We start from the raw sequence: 19,656 nt of genomic DNA on the forward strand, positions 1-19,656 counted from the left end.
GGTTTACCCCGTTGAAGGCACCCTTTAGGTCGAAGGCCACCAGGGTGACAACTCTTTGCCCGTACCAGGCTCGGTCAATTGCGTTTGCTAATATTAGCAGGGCCTGCTCAGTAGTACGTCCTGGGCGCCCCCCAAACTGAGTATCTGGGAGGAGTCCGTGGTATTCCGCGAGATGGGATAGCCGTCTGGCTATTACCGCCTCTAAAAGTTTCCCGAGCGTGTTGAGTAATGAGATCGGGCGATAGGCCCCTGGGAGAGAGTAGTCTGGTTTCCCAGGCTTCCGTAGCACCACTATCCGGGCACTCCTCCACCTTTGTGGGTGGTATCCTAGCTCAATGCATGCGGCAAAGATCCTAGTGATAAGATTTCCAAGATGCCTCCAGAGGCGTTTCCAGACCAGCATAGGGAGGCCATCTTCCCCTGGCGCTGTCGAGCCTTTTGCTGCCAAGAGACATAAAGTAGCTTCGGCAGGCCTACTTGCATAGACCACTACCCCAGTTTTTCACCCAATAAACGAGGCTTCCGGACTTTTGAGGTGGACAAAGCCTCTCACCCTGGGTGTCTCTCAGTTTGCTCCTTAAGCATACATCACGGACCATTCAACTAGGACGACACCGCTTCAACCAGGCTTAGCTGGTCTCAGGCCCTCAGTGCGAGTGAGGTAGTTGATTCCTGACTCTTTGTACACCGACACGCGCATCCGTCCTCTCGGGCCATACAGACAGTCTCTTAACAGGCCCCGACCCTGTCGCAGTGGCTGCCATTGTACACCACGCCCCGCGAGAGCGTGAACTCTCGTTTCGCGTTACCTGGGGAGGTCTCCCCCCGCCAGGCCGACCGTGTCTTGCAGAAAGCCCTTGTGTACGCTCCATCCGGCAGTGTACGTCGGCCACTTTCCGCTAACCAAGCTTGTCCCCCGATGCCTGAGCAGGATCGATGGTTTACCCGTGGCAACGCCTTGACGAGGTCCATCATTTGCCACTAGCCAAATACTAATCCCTTCCAGAACGCCCGTGTATCTCCCAGGAGGATGCCCGTGTCTCGGTGGTGTCCGTATCAAGAAGAGGAGCCGCATCAAAGGTTGCCCGTGGCCAGGCCTTAACGAGGCCTTTCGAGGCGGTCTCTCCGAGCCTTAACGAATTCGAGTCTTAACGAGGTCTCCTGGGCCTTGAACGAGGTCTGTTCGATATTAGATTGACTGCCTGTGTCACCAGTTCACTACCGCCTCGCCGCATCTTGCACGATGCGATCCCAGACCGTATGCAGCTTCAGGTGTGGTTGTGCGGTCGCTTCCCGCACCGGGCCGAACCGCACAACCACGGCGGATTCAATTTGGTCTCCTCCACGAGGATTAACACCGGACACCACGAGAATGTATGAATCCATTGTCCCAGCAGCCTGGCTGGGACTGCTGCCCAGTGCGAGCTCACTGGTGGTAGCTCGTGGTGGGTAGAGTGAGTGCTGCATCGGGAGCGGGAGGGCCAGACGCGTCCCCTCCGCGCTCGCTGTGCTTCCCCGGCATTTTGCCTCGCGGAAGAAGCTGGGTGAGATTGATTAATAGATTTGGGAATACTCACCTTCCTTTTTCTATTCTCTGGTCGGGGGTCAAAAGATGGGCCTTGAAATACTATGGAAAGTGCAGAATATATGCGATGTGGGCTTAGTAAGGTCGTTTAGAGCCATGCAAACATGGTTGAAAACAGACATATGGGGGTGCTGAATATTCCTCGGGCGCACTAGTAAAACTGCGACCCTCTTTTGTCGACACAGTCTTTTGGCATACCACGTAAGCACCATTGCTCCACAGTAAATGCTCTTGCATAACGTTGGTCCGGTGGTATAGCGGGCAAAAGAGCTTATCACAAAAGCCAATTCTTCGGACCCTCTCGATACAGTAGAAGACACGTTTGCTCTGGTAGGAAACGAGGGGGGGGCCCAAGAGTGGAAAGCAGCCATGGTTCGAGTATGACGATCTGAGAAGTGGTATATTACCACTAAGGTCAGGCTGATCCAGCGTCCACCCAAGCTCCCTAATGTTTTCTATGATATATCGGGTCATTTCGGAATAACCGTGTCGTAACACGCCAACACTAGGCTTCGCCAAAACCCGCCCACGAAAACCCAACCCACGGGTTGGATTAGATCTTAGTCAGCAAACCCGTGGGCGGTAGTGAATACCCCCGGCCACCGAGATAGTCACGGTATTCACCGCCAGCGAGCAAACCGTGGCACGCCATCGCGGTTTCAACAATTCCGTAGCCGAGGGCCAATGAGTTAGACATCGTCTCGATTTTCGCTAATGACCCAGCACCTTCAATTAATTTGCGTGAGTTGGTCACATTTTCAACAAGCGTGGGCTATAATTAATGATCAATATAACTGACCCAATCGTAATAACATAAACGACCCTTAACTACAGTGGCGGGACTTTAGTTTGAAACTACCATCGCTACCGCTTTTGAATACCGGCCACCAAATTAGGAACACCGCCGGTACTCATGGGCCAAATTAAAAATTAAAAGCCAAAATATATAAATTACACCTGAAATTCGTAGTACGCCAGATAATGAGGAAACCCTGCAATTCCTTATTGATATAGGGTAACAGGCATGGTCTATAATTGATACTAGTACTATAGAAAACATAGCTTTTACCATGTCTCATAGTGTACAGCAGATTATTGATAATGATGGGTGGTATACTAGTTATTAGGAATATGAGGTTGTTTTTTGCGAGGTTTTGGTGCGGCAGAAAATTGGGGGGGGGGGGGCGGTTTCAAACCATTCGAACGCCACTGTAGTCGCTGAAACAGCTAGTTCTTAGTGGTAAAATACCACCTCCCAGTTTGACAAACGCGCATGTGGGCCGATTACGGAAGCCACCACTGCAAATGCCCGTTCTCCCTCAGTTTTCGTCTCCTCCGATTCCGCAGATTTTCCGGCCCTGCCAATTTTGTCTTTCGCTGTAGACAAAAGAAGGGTCAAGCCTGTAAAGCACCCTGGTCATGGTGGTTCGTGGGCCCTCGACAACCTGCTGTCAACAATGCCGCAGGCGTAAGGTCAAAGTAAATGCTCCTATGGTTTGACCCCTAACAAATGACTAACAGTGATCCTATGAAGTGTGACGGATTCAAACCAGCCTGCCATCGCTGCACAAGGCGTGGTGAAAATTGTCCAGGCTTCCCAGAAGCCTTTAGGTTTCTCGAACATCAATCTCAGAATGACCAGACGCCAATATCGATCGCCCCTGCCACGTGCCAGACAAAAGCTGAGGATCTCGCGCCACCTCAGAACCCTAAAGTCTCCTGCATTCTCGATCAGAAGCCTCTAGAACATACTCCTGAGCCTCAGCTATCATTATATGGTGCCACGGAAAATCCTCCTATATGGCCGGATATTAAGTGTTCACAAGGACCTCCATGGACGTTCGAGGCATCCTATTCATCGCTAAATGACGGTCTCCCAAAAACCGAGACTGTGTCGCTGTGCCCTTCAGGCCTAAATTCATTCCCTCAATCTGCTAGCACGTCGAGAATTAATCAATCGAACCCGGCTTCTAATCATACCAAGTGTACTATATCAAATCAACACCCGACGGATACTCATGGCCATTGGACTCCTTCGACCCTTGAATCAATAGCCCCTTGGCCGTGCACATTTCCCTTTCTGAGCGAGCTTGATACGTGGACAAGCTTTGCTCCATCGTATCCTGAAAATGGACGAATACCTTCAATTGAGCAGGGCGAAATTTCTAGTGATATAAACATTTTTGAACGCGGGACAACTGCCGCTGCAGTCCCTGGTCTATTAGGTGATTCAAAAGTGAATGAGCATCATGAATATTTTGATAACGGACCGACGGTGGAAATATCGGATCCACAACCTGAATTTTTTGTTCTCCATTGGTTTCATCTTCGACTGAGCTATATTTGGGCACTTTTTTCACCTGAGGATTAATGTGGTGGGGGTATCTTATTCACTCTTGACGAATTCATATTTTTTATATGGCTTGCTCTGAATTTCTGCAAAAACTAACCAATTCAGCTTAGTGGAACATCGACGCGATCTTCTAAGCGACTGGCGAGGTGGAAGTGCAGAGTACTTCTCACCTTCTTCGATGTGAGCCAGGACATTGCGATGACTCAGAAACGATGGTGTCTATTGAATTCCAAGGACGCCGCATACCTGGGGAAAGCACATCCCTTCCGACCGCTACTCACCAAAAGATGGCGCGCATTGGAGCGAAATCCTCGCCAAGAGGGTGCGAAAATAGGAAGATTAACTTATCGCTCTTTGTCATTCACAGTTTGACTGTTCAAAGATCAAGCAAGCAGCAGCTAAAAGGCAGCCATGCAGATGGATGACACATATTTGATGCGCTTTTGCTTTCTTCAATTCTTTTGCAGCTTCTTTAATTCAGGGTGAGCTAATAGCAGTAGCAGAGTTCAAATATGTCTAAACTTCATTAAATCGTCGACATTTTCATCAGCTTCACATTCTGTGCCCCATGTACCCAATACCAGTTCTCGTCATTACCAACGAGGAACCTTTGTCAAAAGTCGAGCTTCATGGGAACGCAAGCGATTACTACAAAATGAGCGAGAAAATTCGTATTGTATTCAATATGTCGTGACGTTGGTCGTGTGCATCATTTTTGATGTCAACTCGTGTTAGGTGCCAGTCCTTATTGATATGGTGTATAGAATTGTGCATCAGCAGAGACAGATTAGTTACTTCTTCCTCCCACTCAATGCTTTTGCTCGCCCAAAGATCTTTTCTACATCTTCCAGCTTCCATAGTCTCGATATAAGATACTAAGACTGTTGCTTGTATTGCTTGCACAATGGTTTGACATATGATAGCTTCCTCCTGCTACATCGTATAAGATTGTGTCAGCGTATGCTGTGGTAACTTACCACTAGCAAGCGATTGGTTACCCAGGAACCCGCATTTCTTTGTGTTTTGTATGGTAAATTGGTTTAGCCCGCAACCTCGGTGTAGTAGCCACCGAGTATTTGCACATACATGGGGTATTTCAACCTGCCCTCGATCGCATGTCTATCTTTCTAATCAATCCTTTTTATCCTAAAAATTGATTCCGCTTGATCTCATTTGCCCTGGATGCATACTAGTCCATACACTTTTAGCTTGTTCTGATAGATTGTTAGTAGACCTGCTTCACCCGATCTAATCCGTTTTGTTTCTAGAAGAGAACCTCGATACTCCTGACGGTGCGTAGGTTTGAGACATAGCTGCCTCCGAGCACTTTTCTTTCTCCACTCAATAATCGCAAGCATTTGAATAGCCTCATCCTATCTTCCCTGCTAGTAAGACGCGTGGTATTTTCCGATAGACCGCTCGAAATCTGCAGGGGCTCGTTGGAGCATCTACTCTGTTTTATGTATTTTACCCTGTTCACTCTATGTATATAGAGCCGCTAGATCAACGACTATCCCAGAGTCAATTTCTGGTCTGTCCAAAGTGCTTTTTGGTACTCGGCTAGCCTCGTCATGGCCTGTCATGACATAGCTACCGCTCACATTCTGAGGCTATCCTCGTGGCGCACGAGTGCGAACCCTTTGTGACGCCTCGAACGAACTTCATGACGACCTTGGTTGCTGTAGGACTCGATACAGTTTAGTCAGACTCGACAAGCTTCTAAATGCGTCCCTGCTTCACTCCGTAATCACATGTAAATATCTCTGAGATTCAGATACAGTAATCCAATAATACGTGAATGACTGTTTTCTGCCCCTGGCCGCATAGGCAGTGGTGCATGACACAAAAACCAAAAGTCTCAGCGAAGGTGGTTATTCAAACTTGGCCCGTACTTAATTGTGTCAACGGTTACGCCTGGTTCCTAGAAAGGCTTCCTTGCGTGTAGCTTCTTGGTATAGGTTGCGGCAGGGCGCCCTTGATCTTGCGCAAGTGGTCGCTTTCCTTGTAGTTACGCATTTTGTTGATTGTGAAGATGGTGATGAAATGAACTAAACGACGGCCGGTGAAAGAGAAAGCTATTGCTCTTGGGCAAAAGTACGGGCGCTCAATTACTGCCATTGGCTAAATAGAATATAGATGCATTCCACTCCTGAGCCCCACAAGCATCACGTGCACTTCCCAGTACCCCTCTACCCCCCCATCTCTGCTGCATGAAATTGTTTCGGCCTGTATCGTCAGTTCGGCCACGGATTACAGGTCGACGATTCTATGAATGTTCCACTACGCCCGGCTATCCTTGGTCTCTGTATATCCAACATACTGGCTTGTTTGCCCCTGCCGTTTCTCGATATTGCTAGTGAGTGTCTATGGCTGCCAGCTAGCACAAACGCTAACGCAGATGCCCAGGTTCTATCACCTGCGCTGTCGTAGAGAAATTTGATATTAACTTATGTGAGCTTGTTTCGTGATTCATAGGAACTGACCGAAATTTATGCAGCACTTTCCTAGTGCTCTCTCCCGCTTCACAACTACCTATCCTGCGTGAGCATGGACTTGAACCGATTGGCACTTTCGGATGATCTTGTGCAAGCAGATCAGCCAAAGAATGAAAATTATTTGATGGATCATGCGGTGGAGATACTCGATAGAGTGAACGCTGCAAGAGAATAGGCATCGAGCGAAGCCGACGTCAACCTCCTGGCGTCAATAATCGAGATCGCGGATTTATACGAAGCGCGTGGCCGCACTGAGTTTGCAGTCAAGGTGATGGAGAAAATCTTAGTGGTAATGCGAACGTTGAGCAGCGACCGTCCCGATCTTCTGACCCTTCAACATGAGCTCGCAGGAGCGTTTCAAGCGGATGGTCAAGTAAACCGCGCCGTGGAGCTTCTTGAGCATATAGTCAACGTTGAGGGGGGCTTTGTTAGACGCAGAAAACCCGGATCGGCTGGCGTCTATGCACGAGCTGGCGCGAGCGTATCAAGCTGATGGCCAGAACAAACGTGCCGTACCACTCCTCGAGTATGTAGTTGCTGTCGAAATGAGGATTCTGAGCGAGGAAGATCCAGCTCGACTAGCATCACAACATATGCTCGCAATATTTTATCTGGCAGAAGGCCAGATCAGTCATGCTCTGAGGCTGCTGGATCATGTTGTAGCTGTAAGAGAGAGATGGCTTGATTCGGACCATCCCGACCGGCGTGCGTCCCACCACGATTATGCTGCTGCGCGCAGAGATTTTTGGGTGCATGCACAGACTCAAGATACTGTGTGTTCTGACTCGTCTAACTCTGTGGCTTGACCACAGGGGGGTTATATCGTTGTTCTTTATATTTCTATTTTTGTGCGGTATAAAGTCGACAGTGAGCGAACAGCAGCAGCAGAGCTTGAACACGACCCACTTTGATTGATCGTGGGGACTGGTAATTCAATCCTAAGGCTGTTACAGGAGTGTTTGAGAGGTCAAGGGCCTCCCGGGATCCTACTACTCGATGCATGGAGCCTATGGCCCCAGTTTACTGCTGAACACTCGATAAACTCCTGGTGGCAGTGGTGGCCCGACGGCTGTCCTTCAAAGCAGGGGCCACTCCCAAACAGCCGGTTTAAATGAAGCTCGGGAAGAACGACTGAGCAGGCGCTGTTGGTCCTCTCAAACGCAATTTACCGTGCATTATACAAACGCTAAGCGGTCACTCTCGTCCCCTTTGACCTGAATGGCGCCTTCAACGGGATGGATAATATTGGCTTGGATGCCGGTCTGCAGGCGCGACGGATAGAACAGGGCAAGATGGATAAGTCTTGTGTAAGAGAACACTAGATAGTGAAAGCAGTTTACCTAGTGACAACCACGGGGCTGTCATGATCAAATAATGCCCTCTTCGGCCCTGCGGTAATCCCCACCATAGTCCTTCCAGGTTTATGGGGAAGTTTGGAGCGGTGGACAGCGACCCAACTTGCACCGGTTGCACCGGTGATGGAGGGTATCTCGGGTGACCGATCACGACTCGACTCGTCGTGGGCAGCGTTGCGGTACAGCCAAAGCCAGAATAGAACGCAAGTCATCGCAGACAGGTCATATGAGAATCGAGGAAACTCTCATCCGGCATCTCCGACTCATGCCTGCTCCCGCTGAAACGCCATAAGCAAGCGAGAAACAGTTTCTGGCAATATCGGGAGCCGGAGGTCGGTTGCGTTCGTCTATGTTAGGTTTGTTCCGGCATATAGCAAGCCGCTGATGGAGGAAACATCATACACTCGCACATCACTGCAGCTGCATATAAACTCTTGTGGGTGGATTGGAAGTGGACGATCAGCTCGGGCAACCATGGGGCGAAAAATGGATCATATCTCTACAGAATTTCAATCTCTAGACGCATATGCGACAAATAATCTCGGCAAACGTGGGAAGTTGAAGGAGCTGCTACGTGAGAACGGTTAAAGATCGCTTGTCAAACGCAAGGGTAGGAAAGGACAGGTAAACACGCTTTAGACAAGCCACCATGTGGCCAGCAGTGACAGACTTTAATGGCAGTAGCAAACTGTCAAGATTGGTGGCCCATGAGACATCTTGCACGAAGGATTCATTCTCCTAGATGTCTTTGATCGCTGGGTCGTGATGAGCTGCCCCGTCATTTAAAATCATGCTGACATGGAAAAGGCCTATTGTAAGATCAGCCCCGCCTCCGCCACTCCTCTGAGTAGCCATTAGACGGATCCTGGATGACCTTCAAACTGATCGGAGCTGCAGGAATAGTGAGTTATAAATTCCTTCAAAAGCTGCCTACTAATAATTAATGATAGATCGAAGTCACCCCTCATGCAGCCGTTTGACCTTGCCAGAATGTTGTAAGTCACCCCGGTGCGTTGCCACTGCCCATTGCCAACACTCGGAACTGCAGAGTCTATCTGTCTGGGGCTCTCCGTTCTTCAGAAAATATCGCTGATGTCCCTTTGTGGTCATAGGGCGAATGTCGATATTGCACTCGACATGATCGAGCTATATTCCCCCATCGTCCTTGAACCCAAGCCAGGTGCACCAAGCTGATGGGCCAAGCCATTGGCTTCCGGTGCGCTTGCGCCTTTGTTGTTTCTGAAGACTTGGTTGAAACGGCCACTTCGCATGGCATATTTAGCGGGCCCAATCCAAGAAGGCTTGAGGCCCTCTGGTTAGCCATACGGTAGCGTTCCAAATTGTTTTCACCCCTCCAGCATTATCCTGTCCGATCGAAGGTTTACTGTCACTGCATTAGGAACTTACCGTATTCCGACGGCTATGGAACCTCTTGCTCTCGTCCGATCCGAAGTCTCGTCGGCAGCAATAGCCCGGTCCCATACGAGACTGAGTGAGCCATCGCATTATCCGACGACAACGAAGAGAAGTCTAGCATCGACGACCACCGAGAAAGGCCATGGTTTTTATAAAAGCAGAGCGATAGTTCTGCCAAGCCCTGATTGCAGCCAAGCGATAAGCCAGGCCGCAGCACTGGATGTATCCCAGATTTCTCGTCGCGAGAGCAGTCGTTTTGGGTCAATTCCAAGTTTTCCTTAGACCTTATACCATGAGTCTCTCTAGTAATACTTTGCCCTGACATGGTTGAAGGTTTTCCTAGAGGCGTCAGCTCTATCACGTCAGAGGGCCCGGGATTATCCCGTATCGCGGGAAATGGATGTTGGCAATATCTGCTAATGGATAGCCGTTTCATATTGCTGTTTGTGCGCCAGGCAAATTTCCAAACATGTCAAGACAAAGTATCGCCGGAGTGATTTATGGTATTTGGTCAAGGATAAATTAGAAATTGACCTGAAACGACTGCTCTCGCGGCGAGAGTTCCAGGGTAGATCCAGTGACGCGGCCTGGCTTGTCGCTTGCTCAGCTGCAACCAGGGCTTGATAGAGATGGCCCTCAGTCTGTCGCCAAAAGCTCGATTCATTGCTGATTGATGTTATCCCCGGACAAACCGTGGTCTTTCTCAGTGGTCGTCGATGTTCGGCTTCTCTTCGTTGTCGCTGGCTGCTGGATAGCCCACTCGGCCTGGCATGGGACCGGATGATGCCGTCGTCGAGGCTTCGAATCGGATATGGGACAAGAGGTGCAGCGCCGTCGGGATACGGAAGCTAATATAATGACAGTAAACCATTGGTCGGACATGATGAAGCCGGGAGAGATAAAAACATGTTGGAACTTTACCATATGTTGATCGAAGGGGACTGAGGCTCCCTGGATTTTTTCTATCAACACAAGCGAAATAGGCATTCCGAGCAGGTGTCCTGAAAGAGCAAAGCAGAAACACAACGAGGGGCAGTGGCTCGGCCTGTCGTGCATACTTGGTTTCAAGGACGATGGGGAAGTGCGGCTCGGTCGTGGCGAGTACGAGATTGGCATATGTCCTATGACTGGAAAGAGGCATCAGCAATCTTCCATGATGGACGGAGAGCACGACAAGATAAAGCCTCTAGTAAATAGCAGCCGCAACGAGATCCAAATGCAGCCCCTGCCATGGGAATAGGCAGAGGCAACGCACCAGGGTGACTTAGAAGAGATCGAGCGGCTCTTGATCGAACGTCTGCCCTCTGAAACAGGGAATCGTTAGCACAGTATGGATGCTCTCCAAATTGCCGCTGATGAAAACTTACGCTGTTAGCTATTACTGTTCACTGCATTCTGGCAAGGTCGAAGCGGCTGTGTAAGGGACGACTTCGATCTATCAATGATCATCGGTAGGCACCTTATGAAGGCACTGCATAACTCACCGTGCTCGCAGCTTCGATCATTTTGAGGTCATCCAATTTCCGTCAAATGGTTTCCTAGAGCGATAGAAGAGGAACACTGGTCTTGAGCATATTCCATGTCAGCATGATTTCAAATGATGGGGCATCTACACTCACTTGCTGTTTGAAGACTTCAGCATCGAACAATTACAGGCTAGTTTGATGCAAAAGGTCAGTCTTAATATAAGTGCATGACTTCGAGGTCAGTCCACACCGAAGTGTTGCTGGCGAAGACGAAAAGCGATCGATATTCTTTGCCCCAGAGTGATAAAGGAATGCTTGCGAACGACTGTTCTCCTGACGAGGGGTCGGGTATTTATAGCATTTCAGCCGGTCGTTCTGCTTACATTGACGCAATGATCATTATAAATTGTGAGGACATAAACACAGACGACCCTCTAATTGCAGCTGGCTCAAAGTTTCATCATTGATTTAACGCAGAGCTAGGAGGCAATGCATTTCCTACTCGGAAATCCAGTATATGAAAAATGGTTTCTCACAGTTGGCACCATTTGAATAGTCCTGGGGATGCGATAGAGAAGCATCGACGACGCATTACAACATTCATCACAGTGGGAACGTACGTTGTTGCGACAGGTGAGGCGGCAACTGGTCATGCCATTCCATTCCTTTCACCGATTATGAGCGCTTTCTTTCACTCAAAGAACGCCCTATCAATATTATACAGGTACCAAGCCACGACCCTAGCTTCTTGACACCCCAACCGCGGAATTGTTCATCTTCATTTCAGGTGGAAATAGTCCTTCGCTGCGGAACCAAGAGGAGGTTCCCACTATTTACATCCTGGTGAAGCCGACTCCGAGCTCAAATGACTGTTATTCAAGGCCTCAGGTCTCAGCCTCCTACTTTCTTCAACCTTTAGCCAGATACCATTCCACTGCGAGGAAGCCTGGCTACAGTTTGCACAGGTAGCGGCGTTTTTTCGGATCTTTGTTGATTTGGGGTTTGAGATGGGTGACGCGGTTGCAGCGGGAATAGAGCTGTTGATCAACAAGAAAATGATGCCGCCACACTAGCAAAGCATCTAGTATGGTTCATCACCGAGGGCAAACTAGTAGAGCCACGGGATGCAGAACGAAATTGACCGGGCAGTATTCAACATGTCATAATTTTAGGGCCAGTTTTCTTGGTTCTCCCCTCAATTATCGACGGTTGTTGCAGCTGTTCAAGTGATGAGGCAAGTCACATAAACCAAGCCTCTCGTCGCCAAGAGAGCTGATATCGCGACATCCTCTAATCAGGCCTGAACCGAGAAAGAATGGGCCCTTGTCCCCTTGGCCGACTCTTTCTGCGAACACGATTGAAAGTACTGTATCGCACACAGCCGCTGATATCTCCTAGAGACGACGAAATTAATATCGGAATACCTCGAACTAGCTCTTAGCCTCTACTTACATACTTTTTCTCTGGTATGGAATTCAGCTGGACTTGTCTTTGCGATTGAATCCAGAACGACGCCCCCAGCTTACCTTGGCTCGATTGCGAAGAGAGCTCCTGATAGGTACGTGTATTGATGCTCGGCCACTTCACACAATGCTAACGGGAAAGATGCCCTAAATAGAAATTCCGCCTTTACTGTCCACCAAAATTCAGGCAAAGTGCCCATCTCTCTGTCTAGCTATTCCTGGATTTGATTTTGATGGCTCAATTTTTAAAAGAGCAAAAAGGAATCAGACGGCTTGCCTTTATCGAAGATCTTATAATTTATCTAGTAGCAAGAATACTCATGATGCTCATCTGATTACGTTGTTAGATTTCTCGGAAAAGTTTCTTATTACCCTTTGGTCTCCTCTTGCGAAGAAAAAACATCAAACTTCACCGGCTATTCGGCTTTACCTGAAGAATATCCTTCACAGATCTCATACAACCTCTTATACAATTATCGCGACGTTCTACTATCTAGCACTCTTGCGGTTCATGATCAAGCAAAAGTTTACCACTAAGCCGTTTCAAGTGTCGCAAGAGCTTCAACCTCTACAGTGTCAGCGGCGAATGTTCCTCGCAGCTCTTATGCTGGGTTGGAAATTCACTCAGGATTATGGGCACTCGACGCGACGCTGGTCATCCTTCTATGGACTTAAACCAAAGGAGATAAATAGAAACGAAACAATGTTTCTTTCAATGATCGATTGGCGCCTCTTTATATCGCACACGGTATTCGCTCATTGGAAGTCAAAGGTGCTGTACTGTGTTCAAAACTCAGATGTTGCTTTAGTCGACTATACCTTTCTTCAGGAAAAATAATTATCTGAATGGAATCCGAGAAATATTGCTTAATATTATCTTTCCTTGTCATTGGAAGTGACGGATTTGGACCCTAGACATTGATTGAATCTTTGCATAGGACCTTGCCCGCTATCTACTGAAATACATTTTCATTTACCACTGTTCTGTGTCCTGAGAAGCGATTTCAAGATGCCAAATCAAGTATAGGCGATTTTTGCGCAACACACAGTGTTGGGAGTTTGTACATAATAGTGTCTTATTTCATATACCTACGAAACCAAATACATGTCAACATACTTCAATTGTCATCAAATCACTGCTATACATATTTGAAAGGGTAATGTAAAATTCTGAGATCAAGGGTACTATCGCTCTAGAATTCCTGTAACCCAAGAATGCGCCCTGCTGGCTCCAGGTCGTATCCAATTACCGCAATATCACCAATGTTAAGCTAGCCTCCCTTTAGATACGTCTTACAGAGAAAATCAAACATTCTTTGGCCTCTGCGTACGCGACCGAGTATTCGACAATCGTGAAGTTGATCCAGCTTCATGCAAGGCGCAGTATTTCACCGGTAATGAAAGACATCTGACCGTATATCATGACCGCTGTAAGATGAGACAAGCCCTCAGGAGGCGCGTTGCGAGAAATAGGCTCAGAACTCATGAACTGCGGCCTTGGATCATCTCCATCCTCACTTTCATCAAAATGTGTGGTGGTAGGCTGGTTTTCAAGGCGCAACGACTCTCCATGCGCCTGGTCAGCAAACAGCCATCCTCCCACGCATTGCTCCTCGGAAATCAACCTCCCAAAGAGAACAGTGGATAGTAGTACCGAAAGAAGGGTTCTCAGAAAACTTTCTATGATGTTTAACTTATCATCGTCTGTCTGAAACCGGAACATAAGTCGGCAATCTGAATCGCCCAGTGACGTATGGCCGATTCCGACAAACGACACACATGCCGAGAATTGGCAAACAACCTGGCGGAGTAGATTCTTCATAAGTAACATTTTCGAAGAATAATTGCCCGTTTCCTATATGATGAACTGACAAATACAGATCTATGAAAAACCGCTTTGGGTGGGGAGAAGCGCACATCGTGCTGTGGCTGTCATATATCGTTAGCAAGGCAGAACAGGCAATTTATAATTATCAAACTAGAAGCAAATTATGCACAAAACACAGACACATTTCAATTTAAGCAGGTGATATCGGGCGCTGCTTCTGGGAGGCGCTGATCTCCCACGAAGCATCGGATGTTAAACAATAATTATACTCTCAAAAATTGCAGATGACACAAGCTCTAGTTGTCCACTATTAATACTAAAAATAACCCATTGTTCAATAGGCACGACTAGACAGGTGAAGAGACCTGACACAGAGAGAAATGAAGACATACTATCCATATTTCTTCTGACCACCCTCAATCTTTCTCCAGGGAGAATCACATACATCCATATACGTAGCGGATCCGGCTACATGAAGTTTGCAACAAGAAATCCTGCCAAAACACCAAGAAGTGATCGACCATATGTGGTGGATGAAGCACCACTGTACAGGGTGCTGGAAGAAGGAGTGCTAGCGGCCTATAATAAGTTAGCTGTCTGTGCAAACTGGAAGCCCTATAAGTAGAAGCGAAACTGACCGAGCTTCTAGCAGCGGTAGCCGAAGGAATCGACGAGAATGGCCGAGAAGAGATACGCACACCGTTGGAGCTTGGCACCGAGGTCGAGATGATGGTGGTACGAGTGGCGGAGCTTGCCGTATCAGTAATTATGCTGGAGTCGACTACAGAAGTAGCGCTCTGTTCGGCAGTCTCCGTAGCGCTAGCGCTGTCAGACGTAGTAGTGGATGATGCTTCGGCGGGGGTGGCGGTCAATCCGCATGCTTCAGCAGCCTCGGACACAGAGGTCCCGTAGTATTGCCAGATGTCATACTCAAGAGCACAAGCCAAACAATCAGCCAGCTCGATGGTGAAATCCTCAGAATCACAGTAACCATCCGTACGAGCGTCGACAATCACACCGCCTTGTTGGTCAGTCAAGGAGTCGCATTATAGGGTTATATGATATGGAGCATACCGCAGTTGGCATGACATTCGTATGCAGGCGTTCCCGCTTCCTGGCGCCGGTGCAGAGGAACAAATTCTGGAAATTGGAATGCGCTGGCACTAATTACAGTGCAGGCAAAAGAAATAAGAGTGACAAGGTGCATGATGGTGTTTAAAAAATAATCAAAAGATGTAGGATTCACTGTTTTTAACGGTAAAGACTGACGATGTAGGCACCGAGGCCACGGCATTTCAGGAGCTACTTATAGACTTGTGAATGTTACTAAAATATAATGACTTGGCTGGACCGTCTCATCTAGAGCTTACCGAGGTCATACGAGATCTCGGAGGCTCGCGGATTTTCGGAACAAATTACCCGTCTCGGCCATGTCTCACATGAGCCAAGGATGCAAGATGAAATTGTGGAAGCGATGCCGCTAAGCGAGACCCACCCATCTTATCTGATTGATCTAATCTGATCAAGATCCCATTTTTCTCTCTACGCTCTTTGTACACGGGGTTTTCCGGCTTCAATTGATTCACTTGCTTTCCTTGGCAAGCTATCAAAAATGGACTAACGTCTTGGCTCATTGGTCGACATTGACAGCTCACTAACGGTTATCAGATATGCCCCTTCGGTGAGAGGATTCCCGATTCTGACATCCTGAAAAAAGTCTGGTCGTCACGCGCTTAGAAATTATTCAACCCCTTGGAAGTGGATTCGGCCCAGCCAAAGACATAATCATACATCTCTCAGATGACTCACAGTTTGCAAGCAAGGTCGGGATGGTTAGGAAACCCCAATTTATAAACTCCAATGTCTCTCGGTTTTCCGTCTTTACCTTCCAAAACTTATTTGTTCGCCTCTTGCCAGATTAAGTTTGTTGATAATGAAGAACTACCTCGCATTAATTACTCTCTCTGTTATTGGAGTATGTGCTCACGGCGAAGAAGCTAGCACTGAGATGGGCCCGGTTGCCTTTCTGTGGCCACCTGATCGTCTCTGGGGTGCAGCATATGATAATGCCGCGCCGTGTGGCTCATCAACCGGGGCCGTGAACAGAACAAACTTTCCAATGAGTAAGAGCATATCTATCTGAAAACCCTCGAAAGCACATATACTGACAACACCCAAGTCAACGGTCAGCTCGCACTTGTGGTCCAAGACGAGTCATGGAACGCGCAGGTTGCCATCTCCCACAAAAGCAGTAAGCTCGTACTGTCTTTTATATTTATCCTGACTGACTCGCCCTCAGATCCAACTACAAACGACGACTTCGAGTCCTTCATTGAAGGCTCCAGCATCTCCGACATCAAGCCAGGACACGAATGCTACTCCGTCCCCAACCCATCCATCGACGTGGAAGAGGGAATGAACGCAACATTTCAAATCAAATACACCTCGGATTTCGATACCAACAAAAACGAAACCTACTATGCATGTGCGGATATCACCTATGTTCCGGCGAGCAAATTTACCTACCAGGTCCCCTGCTTTAATGTGACCACGGACGACTTCACCGCCGTGACTACTACGACTGCGGCTGGCTCTACTGCCACAGGAGTATCGGATTCAACTTCGGTTGCCAGTGAGACAACCCAGAAGAGCTCCGGCTCCGGCTCCGGTCTTTCAGGCGGGGCGATTGCGGGTATTGTAGTTGCTTCTGTGGCCACTGTAGCCTTTGGAATTGCTCTGCTGTTTGGATACAGAAGAATTCTACAGAAGTATCGCTTCTTTCGGCAGAAAGCATCGGTCCGGAATGTGGATTGGACGCCGCCTCATCCCATGGCGGATGAAAATCTTCCATTTGGACTACGCAAGATTAGGTGAGTTGAATAGCGGTGCAATTGCATATATTTCAGGTGTAGGAAGTGTGAGCCTGTTCAGCCATTGGTTTCAGTGATTATTAGTATGAGTTTGAGATATGACTTTCGGTGTTTTTAACTGAGTTCTTCGAGAGTGACTAGCTTTTGCGCAGCTTGATCGTAACAAATATGAGATCCTCCGTCAATAATGAAGGGGACTATGTCATCTAAAGGTAAAATTTGTATGCTTTCTATGATATCTTGATATCTTAACTCTAAAACCAGGTTCACATTTCTGGAAAATAATCTCCAAGAAAAACCACCTACGGACGCATTACTTGGTTCCAGGTCCTGGGCCCAAACTCATTCGTCATACGCCGTGAGCTTGCAACGAAAGACCTTCTTCTACCTGTTTACCCGACTGTCCAACTATTTAACTATCTAATGCTTTTCTCCAGGCAAGCTAACATCCCCCCAACCCCTGCCATCACCCACACCGAGCTCATTCGGCCCGAACTGAATACCGCTCCACTCGGTCATATTGACCCACCCGATTAGAGCCCTATCTCCGAAACCCCCAATCCACATCACCTGCTGGACCACCAACTGTGCCCAGAACCCTGAGTGTGCCGCACGCTCCGAACCTGGCAGCCATGCTAGTGCGTCGGGATGCGCCGCCAGAAAGCACTTTTCTAGCCCCAAACGCGTGTCTGTATCTAGTGGAATTGGGTACGGGTCCATATATCCCATCAGCACGGCACGTGGTAGCGCCGCGCGACTGGAACCGCGTAGCCCGGGGACCTTGGTGGCTGGCAGGTGGTCCCACCAGTCGATTGATAAAGAGACATTGGAGCCGAAAGCCACGTTTTTGAAGGTCGTGCCAAGATCAAGGCCGAGGACGGTGGGGTTGCCTGAGTCCGAGCATGCTGCGATGTACTCCGGTAGTGCAACAGGTAGGCTAGCGAGGCTTGACGGGGGTTGCCAGTGGTGAGCTGGGTCGGGAACAATTTTATCGGGAAATACTGTTGCAATGGTTCCGACGGTAGACTTGTGTAGAAGGCGTCGGGCAAGAAGTGTAGATGTGTACCAGGATGGGAGTGTGTGGTAGGCTGGAGCAGATCGAGAATGATCTTTGAGATTTTGCTGGTTCTCCTCGTGAAATGGTCCGAAGCTTGAGAATAAGGAGGATAGTTGACATCCGAGACTTGTCTGAGTGAGGAGTAAAATGTGCAATATAGCCTTCATTTTGTGTGTGTATAGATGGCCGATCCTGCGGATAGTTTTGAGACCAAATCCAGAGCTGTCCTCTTTTATAATCTACCAACCTCGTGCTAATTCCAAACGGGATGCAACATCCGAAAAATCCTACTTTCTTCTTCTGGTTATTATTATTATTATTATCGCCGTGGATTAAGGCCTTGGCTTCCAAATGAACTCCACTCCGGAGCTGAGTCCACAAGCCGAGTCCATGTATATCACATGTCCTGCATTGTGCTCGCGTGTGTTCCAATTGACAGACCAATCTTTGCTTGGCGAATCAGTCGTTTGCGACAGAAAACTCCTGGACTGCTAGAAGTGGCATGCTGGAGACCATAAGTTCGGCTTACTTCCTGATCTGCACCAGCCTCATATCACAACACTCATCCCCGCTGAAAAGGTCTTCGACTCAGGCACCATCCATGGCATGGTATCTAGTGCACGCACTATGCACAGTAAGGCCTGCGCTATGATGCATCTGGCGCAGAGTCTGCAGATTCTGCAGAACGCAGAACACAAGCACCGAAACTCTACCCTAGATGTTGATGGAGAATGTCCGACCGAGTAAACTTGACTTGTTTTTACCATGTGATGCCATCTACATAGATCCGCTTATGTGTTCATGGATCGATTCAGATCTCTCGGTGCAATGGCCCAAAGGAGAACTGGTTACTGTACTCCGTATAGTTTTCAATGTTCCTGGATCCATTGACCTATGGCTTGTTCCTGATCTGCACCAGAGGGCATTTCATGGAAATGGGAAATTGCGCTTGAGGTAATTTTCCACCATTTAAGCTTACATTATGGAAGAGCTGACACAGACTAGATTCAACTCATAATCTGTACAATGCGGGCGATATATAGCCAGTCTGTTGCGTAAAGGGCAATAAATGGCTTGATGTACATTGGGTGAACCAAATTACGTCATTCTGAAAGATCAGCAAGTTCAAATTGTCAATGATGAATCAATTATATCATTGATTCCAGTGAAAATGGTTTGCAAGTGGAGAAGGGGTGTGAGATGGCTGTAAAGCTTGGTCGTAGCTTTTTCATGTAGGCTAGATTTACACCACAAAAGAATGATTGTATATGAAGGGGCCTGGTGAAAGACAATCTGTGGAGAGCTGCGATCCTACAATGCCGGCCCGCTTAGCTCCATTTCCTGTCTTTAGCTTGACACAGGGGATGTTTATAACTTCACATGACAACAATGTTACGGTCGAGCACAGCAGTAGTTATATAGCTCTTGTGCTGAAGCCATCTGTCAATCCACGAAATTTCTAAAAGCCTAAGAAAAGAAGATCGGTACTTTAAGATCAGGCGGGGGAACAAGGAAATATATCGTAAGATGAGGCTGTACAGATCAGGAAGCAAGCCGCACCATCGGAATTAGCTCCGAGATGTCTATACAGACAATCAAGTTGATTGTAAATCAACTTGGCTCCAGATCACAGGCTTCCGGCCTTAGGCGTCTATGGACATTCATGGCTCTGATTGGCTTATAACTCTTTGCAGCGGTACCCAATTTCACATATGCACTCAGTTCCCGGGAATTCGATGTGGATATTGCTGACGGGCTATCCAATTAC

The 19,656-nt window shown here is 48.0% G+C and overlaps 5 protein-coding genes across 5 annotated transcripts; 1 reads left to right on the top strand and 4 right to left on the bottom strand.

Moving 5' to 3' along the window:
* Positions 1–1,218: 1,218 nt before the first annotated feature.
* On the bottom strand, positions 1,219–1,822 carry N7533_010458 (uncharacterized protein; the record flags this gene model as incomplete). The annotated part of the gene is made up of 3 exons (XM_057107108.1): positions 1,219–1,540; positions 1,578–1,627; positions 1,784–1,822. The coding sequence occupies 3 exons, from the start codon at positions 1,820–1,822 to the stop codon at positions 1,219–1,221; spliced, it is 411 nt and encodes a 136-aa protein (XP_056956325.1).
* Positions 1,823–13,502: 11,680 nt separating this feature from the next.
* On the bottom strand, positions 13,503–13,964 carry N7533_010459 (uncharacterized protein; the record flags this gene model as incomplete). Its single annotated transcript, XM_057107109.1, has 1 exon — positions 13,503–13,964. The coding sequence occupies one exon, from the start codon at positions 13,962–13,964 to the stop codon at positions 13,503–13,505; it is 462 nt and encodes a 153-aa protein (XP_056956326.1).
* A 465-nt stretch (positions 13,965–14,429) lies between these two features.
* On the bottom strand, positions 14,430–15,168 carry N7533_010460 (uncharacterized protein; the record flags this gene model as incomplete). The annotated part of the gene is made up of 3 exons (XM_057107110.1): positions 14,430–14,540; positions 14,600–14,982; positions 15,036–15,168. The coding sequence occupies 3 exons, from the start codon at positions 15,166–15,168 to the stop codon at positions 14,430–14,432; spliced, it is 627 nt and encodes a 208-aa protein (XP_056956327.1).
* Positions 15,169–15,894: 726 nt separating this feature from the next.
* Positions 15,895–16,835, top strand: N7533_010461 (copper acquisition factor BIM1-like domain-containing protein; the record flags this gene model as incomplete). Its single annotated transcript, XM_057107111.1, has 3 exons — positions 15,895–16,084; positions 16,141–16,212; positions 16,261–16,835. The coding sequence occupies 3 exons, from the start codon at positions 15,895–15,897 to the stop codon at positions 16,833–16,835; spliced, it is 837 nt and encodes a 278-aa protein (XP_056956328.1).
* Positions 16,836–17,251: 416 nt separating this feature from the next.
* Positions 17,252–18,055, bottom strand: N7533_010462 (uncharacterized protein; the record flags this gene model as incomplete). Its single annotated transcript, XM_057107112.1, has 1 exon — positions 17,252–18,055. The coding sequence occupies one exon, from the start codon at positions 18,053–18,055 to the stop codon at positions 17,252–17,254; it is 804 nt and encodes a 267-aa protein (XP_056956329.1).
* Positions 18,056–19,656: the final 1,601 nt, after the last annotated feature.

The sequence above is a fragment of the Penicillium manginii genome (assembly GCF_028828005.1).
Source record: "Penicillium manginii strain IBT 31320 chromosome Unknown utg000007l:1.0-2284322.0:1.0-2285126.0, whole genome shotgun sequence".
Taxonomy (NCBI): Eukaryota; Fungi; Ascomycota; class Eurotiomycetes; order Eurotiales; family Aspergillaceae; genus Penicillium; species Penicillium manginii.